This window comes from Hakea prostrata, chromosome 11 (assembly GCF_041222555.1).
Source record: "Hakea prostrata isolate BN-2017 chromosome 11, UWA_Hpros_2, whole genome shotgun sequence".
NCBI lineage: Eukaryota > Viridiplantae > Streptophyta > Magnoliopsida > Proteales > Proteaceae > Hakea > Hakea prostrata.
In genome coordinates, this window is record NC_142610.1 from 18,437,903 (window position 1) to 18,445,148 (window position 7,246).

The 7,246-nt window shown below is 37.1% G+C and overlaps 1 protein-coding gene across 2 annotated transcripts in view; it reads left to right on the forward strand.

The window, feature by feature from the left end:
• The window catches only part of LOC149000562 (uncharacterized), a 30,138-nt gene extending 23,176 nt beyond the window's left edge, over positions 1-6,962 (forward strand). Inside the window, exons 4-8 of one of the 2 annotated variants that reach the window (XM_089139656.1) lie at positions 3,256-3,429; positions 3,519-3,615; positions 5,966-6,095; positions 6,338-6,435; positions 6,538-6,962. In XM_089139656.1, coding sequence (XP_088995782.1) covers positions 3,256-3,429; positions 3,519-3,615; positions 5,966-6,085 — 391 coding nt within the window. In that variant the 3' untranslated portion in view covers positions 6,086-6,095; positions 6,338-6,435; positions 6,538-6,962. The remainder of the gene's footprint in view (positions 1-3,255; positions 3,430-3,518; positions 3,616-5,965; positions 6,096-6,337; positions 6,436-6,537) is intronic. The other variant, XM_089139657.1, reaches the window with a different exon arrangement.
• The last annotated feature ends 284 nt before the right edge of the window (positions 6,963-7,246 follow it).

The following is a 7,246-nucleotide window of genomic DNA, read 5'->3' on the forward strand; positions in this document are numbered from 1 at the left end:
AGTTTTTAGTGAAGCAACTATGAGAATGGGCTTAAGACTTGTGACATAAGTCATGTGTTGGAAACCAAAGCTATGTGAAGAGGTTTAATCCTGAGTTAGGTTCAAAGGGTAAGCAACAAGTCGCCAGATGACCTGTTTCTACTACTATACCCATGCTCTGGATACACATAGTAAAGTGGTACCACCTTATTGTTGATAGGATGAGTGACTTAGTCTTAATCAAACGAAGCTCACGAAATGTGGGGTTGTCTTAGCTACGGTGCACGCCTAATGGTAACCTAAACATATATAGAAGGTGAGGCTGCCTTCCGTTGGGAATTTCGCACAGACAAATTTCCTCAAATATCTGTGAGACTAAGACTCGAGACATGGCCAACAAAAATGTCTACTTTTACTTTTATAAAGGTTCGTTGAGAAGGTTCATTGGTTGGATATGGATGGTGGAGCAGCTAGCTACACTGAAGAGGATACGTTGAAGAAGTTTGACTTCACCGGTACTCTTTAGCAAGGAAAAAAATTCGGTTGAAACCAAAACATGTGATTTTTTAAAAAAAAATTTCGACCCTAGGTTTTGGGCCTTATACAACGTCCATTTCATCTGATTTATTGCCTCTTACCTATTTAAAGCATAATAATCACAATGGAACTAATATTTTGCAAAAAAAAAAAAACCATTGAAAATTTATCATTCAAGTATACAGACAAATGACTGGTTTGGACAAGTACAAACTGTATTGCATACAAGCATTAAAATCATCAATATATATGAATTGTTTGGTAGAATGGTTACATATACAACAAGTCACAAAATAAAATGACCAACTAGATCAAGTGATGGTGTCTCACATATATAAGTTGAAGCCTATATATCATATATACATTAAATAAAAATACATAATTTTAGAAAATAATTATTAAAATCAGAAAAAAAAAAAATGGTAGCAAATAATAAAAAAATAAGTTTAACAAAACACAATCATAAATCATTGTCCTAGGCTAAACATATATTAATTTCAAGGCAATACAAGATCATTTAAGGCATAAACAAAACAAAAATTAAAAAATGAGAAGTTTGGAACTGTTGGGTATGGCTCATGCTTCACATTCTATTGCTGTCGGAGTTTCTTTTGTAGCTGTTGTGGCTTAGGAGGTGTTTGGAGGCAAAAGATGAGAAAAAGAGGTGCTTAAAGGCAAAGGAGTCATGGAAACTAGGTGAAAATGGGACCAAAATCAACAAAAACTAAGGAAAAACAAGTTAGGATGTTGAAATGATTGAAATTTCGGTCAAAACCTCCGAAATGGTCGAAATCTTTGAAATTTCGGTCAAAATCTGTAACTTTTCCAAAATAATTGAAATTTCGTGTTGTTTTTGAAAAATGCAGACATTTTGATCGAATTTTATGCTATGCTCTTTAGTGTGCCTTATCAAATCTAGTGTAAATTCAAGCCTAAAAGACATCTACTACGAAGTGTCCCTACTGTGTCTAATGTGTTCGTTGTTGCTTGGTCTTTGTTTTTTGAATTTGAAGTTTTAACCATTGTGGGAGATTGTTGGAAATGTTTAAAACTTATCTATAATATTTATTTTAATATAAATATTATTTACTTGTTTCTTGTTTCCTTTTATGGTTTTTGTCGCAAAAACTTTAATTTCACATTGGAAAATGAGGAGCTAAACATTTGGTTTATATATAGAAAGCATCGTATGTTATTTACCTTTTGAGGCTAAGGACTACACTCACAGAGTTTGATGCACCCAGGTTGGACCCTAGTCCGATCAAGCCATAGGATATAATTAATTAATACTAATATATCTATGACTTGGGACTTGGGACTTGGGGACGTGGGGTGTGGGATTATGGGTCATGGGCCTTGATCCGAAAAACCCATTGTTGGGTGAAGTAGGGAAGTGCTACTAGAAGGGTACCTTCCCATAGGAAGGTGAGTTGGAGAGGTACCTTCACAAAGGGAGGTGACATTACCCTTTTGCCCATAGGATTTGGAACTCTATACACCTAGAAACAAGCTCTTCTTTTGGTTAGTTTTCTTTTCTTCTCTCTTCCATGTCGTCTTTCGGTATTAGTAGTGAATATAGCCTAAAGGCACTTGAAGGAACCATTATGGGGTGCAACCTTAATATTTAGGGACCGACTGACCTTGGGGGTGAAAATGTGTGGTTAACCTATGTTGCACAATTCGGGGTGGCATTTAAATACGTTTAAAGAAAGTACCAACAATACGTTTTAGTTCCGATACAATTTTCATGATTACAGTCTTTCAAGAGAGCCCTCAACAACAAAATGTGGCTTCCTTGCAACACTAAAGATAGCAACTGAAGTTGGCTAGCAAATGATAAGAATCTTGCATTCAGTACTTCAATTCATCTTTTCACATTTTTGAGGATGATGGTGCACTCCACTAGTCATAAAGATCTTGAAAATAAGACTTCGAATAAGAGGTACCCCAAGATACCACTAGGTGACTTGGTTTTCTTAAGACCTGTTAATTCCAAAGCTGCTTCTAGGTTGAGTAAGGTAATATAATACATGATTTAGCCTTGTTGAGATGCAGCCTAGGATATGTAAGGAAACTTATCCAGAGACCCAAACTGCCCTTGGTTGATCCCATCTCAGCCTTCTTATAAATCATCAAATCATATGCAATGTCAAAATGGGATAAGCGAGCACTCTTGCATCTAGGAAGCAATCTGATCTGAACCATCCACTTTTAGTCTTCTCATGATGCCAAAAAAAGCTTCTATAGTTACTTGGTCAGCATAATTAATTAAAGATGATATAGGATCCCCTTCCTTATTCTCCTTCTTCCTTGCGACTACCCTGTTGGGTTGCTATTTATGAGGACAGAAAACATAGGAGAACTAAATCACTCATAATCCAGCCTAAAAAGTTGGGTGGAAACCTCATCCTCTCCATAGCCTCTGTCAAAAAATTCTGCTCCTTGTAAAGATTCACTTTTTATTTGTATGGAAAGCGTGACTTCGCTTCTGATATAGATATGATTATTTTCTTATTCTTTTTACTTTGTTCTGAACTGATTATAAAAGAAAAGCTACTAACATATTAAGTATGATGGCCTCTTTCCATTATATTTACATGACTTGCATTTGAATTGATTTAATTTCTGCATTGTGGTTATTTTATTTTCTTCTAGTTCTAGCTGGATTTTTCTTGGGCTGGTTTGGAGACAAGCTTGCCTGCTCACGACTACTTTAAACTCATGAGATTTACTTCTTAGGGAGAGGGATACTGACAAAGATGGGAAGATTAATTTCAAGGAATTTTTCCATGGATTGTTTGACATGGTAAGAAACTATGATGAAGAAGACCACAATGCTTTGCATCTTACTGATGATTCGATGGAAGCACCAGCTAAGAGATTGTTTTCTCAGCTTGATCAGGATGGTGATGGGTAATGATTGATATCATCCTTCTTTCGCTAGTCTTAGAATGTGTTTTAGATTTGTTTAATTTGTTCTTGCTTTTTTTATTCTCTTTTAGGCATTTGTCAGATGAGGAACTGCTACCCATCATTGGAAAACTTCATCCATCTGAGAGATATTATGCTAAACAACAGGCAGAATATGTCATATCACAGGTACTATAACTTGATTGAGCCCAGTTATTCTACCCACTTCCCAATATTGCTGCCCCTCTTTTCAGGCTAATTTGCTCTAAAGTTTTATCTTCGGTTAACTTCAATATTGTCCCTTCCCCAATCTTTAACTCCTTTTAAATCTTACTAGTCTCTTTTCCTTCCAAGTGTATCCCTCCTCTTGCTAGATTTGTTTTCCTTTGTTAGCTTATTTTTGTTATTTATAGTTTTGGCATCCTCTTTATTGTTGAAGTTTTGTGCTACTGCTATCTGAGTGGGCCCATGGTGATTCTGAATTAGGTTTCCAAACATGTGGTCACCATCAAATTTGGAAAATTGATTCATAGTTTAACCATGGTTGCCAATAGTGATATCCTTCAATAGTTCAACTCCTGTAGAGGTGAAACCAACATAACAATTGACACCTACTGTAAACTTGTCGATACCCTCATCTCATCAATAAGTTCTATGTAGACTATGATATCATCTTTGCATGCTTCCTTTAACGGACTACTGGCTTTAGATGAAGGAAAGTCTCATGCAGTCTGGGGATTCTTTCTAATTATGTTCCACAGGGCCCATCTCATTTTACACCACCACCACCACCATCGTTGCCACATTATCCTCCACCTCGATATGGAGTTGTATAACGTGATCATGACTCTTTATAGAGATGAAAGAGGAGTGAGGCTGGTCACCTTGATTTTTATGAGGATAACAAGCTAAAACTATTCCTTGGCTGGGTTGACACTTTGAAGAACTTTTTGGAAGATACGGGTTGATCGGGGTCAGAAAGATCTTATTTTTGGATGCTAAGTTGACTGGCATGGTCAAATCTGGCAGATCAAACACTAACATCAGAAATCAGACTTGAGGCACTCAGGCTTGCACAGTTGAGATACTAAAGCATTGTGGTGCCGTGAAATAACAAGTTGATAAGACCCCATGAATCGAATATGATAATTAATAACAATCAAAAGAACAAAATAAACTGGTTACAATGGTGCCAGTCAACCCCCACAGAATCACTCGCATAACAATCAATACCCTTTCAATTCCCCACTATTATTACCCCTCAGCTAACACAAACACACACTCTCTCTCTCTTCCACATGGCGTAATTCTAGGGCCCTAACAGAGTATGTCTCTAGATTTTACCATATACTCACTTTATCTGATTTTGAATGGTAGGAGGAGGAGGTATCGGTGCATGGTTCTGCAATGGTTTGCACCTTCAGATTAGTGCTTCCTTAGCATCCACTAGTCTCAGATGGCCATACTCTTGGAAGACTTTCATATGTTTTCCAAGGTGATAGTTTCAGCCGCCAATAATTCTCCACTAGGAATGTCATTCATCTATGGTACTGTTGAGGTTAAACTGTTCTTACTCTCTGCTTTGGCATGGTTTTGATAGACCCCTAAAGCAACAGGCTGAGAAATAGTGCTTTCCTGCCCGGGGTATACACACTTTTCTGCTTTTCTTGCCAGGATTGTAAGAAGAGATGTTTTTCTTTTGGTCAACCTGCCTTTCTATATTGGGTTCACCCAGTTGTATTCGATCCCATAATTCTTTTGTTTCACTCAAATCCTAACAGATCTTTTGTATGTTTATTGTTCACCAAGTAATTAGGTCACCCCTTGTTTCTGTGCGTATCAATGTTTTACCCCTTTTGAATGAATGTACTTGATAATATATTCAACCTGCGCCTTATTTGGTAGGTGTCAACTTCACAGATTTCATCATTCTACTCTATTTGAAGCCTGAGTTGTCAGAATAACTCATCTCTTACCTCATGTCTTTGACCTGTGCTACTTTGGCTTTCACCTTATCCTTATCAATTGATAGTAAAATTCCCAAGTTTCTATTGATGTGTCTTTTTCCTCTACTCTAAATTTTTCCTAGATTTGTCAATCATTCCATCTTAATTTCCTCGTCTCTGCTGTAGATGTTTTACACAGACAAATTCTGGAGGAGTTACAAAGGATGGGTCTTTGGAAACGATTTTAGATAATTTACTCCAAGGGAAAGGGGAGGGTGCTTTGGGGTTTTCTCCCACTTTCCTTTTCAGGTTGTTGTCAGGAGTTGGATGCCAATAACTTTTTGAGTCTATCTATGTGTGTGTTTGTGTGTACATACAATATAGATTGATAGATATACTTCTTTGTGTTTATGGGAACCTTTGGGTCCTTCGTTCTTAAATAATAAAATAGTATCAATGCATCAGAAGCATAAATGTCAAGTGATTCACATGTATGTCAGATTCTGGCCTGCAGTAGTTGCTAGTTTGAGAATTTAATTTTCTGGTAGTGACTGGAGAGTATTATAATCAAGATATCATTATTATTCTTGCAGGCAGATACAGATAAAGATGGGCGTCTAAGCTTGTTAGAGATGATTGATAACCCTTACGTATTCTATAGTGCTATTTTCAGTGACGAAGATGACTTCGATTACCATGATGAATTCCGTTAGATCAACCTCGGTGAGCATTGCAAGTTTCAATTTTTTGTGGTTATACTATTCTTGTTTCTGAAGTTTTACTCTGAAGACACGTTCTTGTTTAAGATCGTGCTTTCCACTGTCAGACTGAATTCACATAGGATCCTAAACTGTACAAGTTCAGCATTGTTGTGGTTTAAAAGAACAATTTTTTTCTTGTTATTTTGATTCCTCTGATCTTTATGATCTTGTACAAAAGTTGCCTGTCTGCTAACACACCTCTAGGTTTTAATTCTTTTTACAAGGTTTCTGGGAGTAGTGTTTCTGAAGACTGCCAACAATATCTTCACTGTGAACTCACCGTTGCTGCAATTCCATCAAGGGTGAGTGCCTTCATTTCCTTCTCCACTTGGCATTTTTTTGGTACTCTCTTCTGCAGTTTTGCTTCTCATAATCATGACCACCTTGTATTGATTCTCCTGCAGTGTTGTATCTGTTGTTTAAATCCAGTATTGTTTGGCAGTCCAGATCTCGACCAGCATGTCAACTTGGGTCTAGTTCTTTCATCATTACGGTGGCCGTTTTTCTTCAGGATATCTACTTTCTGTTAAGCACTAAGCTTGATTTATGAGTACCATAATCACCAAGAAAATATAGTTTGTCAGTCCTAGGATATTGAATACACCCATTTTCTATGGGCATAGTGAAAAACAACCTTTCTGTTTTCCAGTTTTGTATGGTGTCATATTGGTTAGTCAAGAATGACTTGAAGAGAAATTAAGTTTCAGTTTCAGATCATAGTTTAATTTTGTGTGGTTAATGGACGGATTCATGTGGAGAGAAGACCCAAAATTTTGGTTATGTTTGTTCTTGTGTTAACCTTTTTATTTGTGGCATGGGTGGGGGTTGTTTCAGGCTGGGCTTCTCATCTTCCAGAACTTCAGTTGCAGGCAGGGTAGATGCTCGAGTCGAGTGAGATTTAATCTCTGATTATGTAGCCATTTCTATTGCTTGGGACTCTTTGCTCATCTAAGCAACCCAGTTTTTCTTTACCCATGACGAAGAACAATCGGTTCACCATCGACAATTTTTCCTCAGATGAATCATCCGATCACGTGATTGTTTATGTGATACACCAACAACCATAGAGTGCACAACGAACAAACATATTCAGGAAAACAAGAGCATGATCAC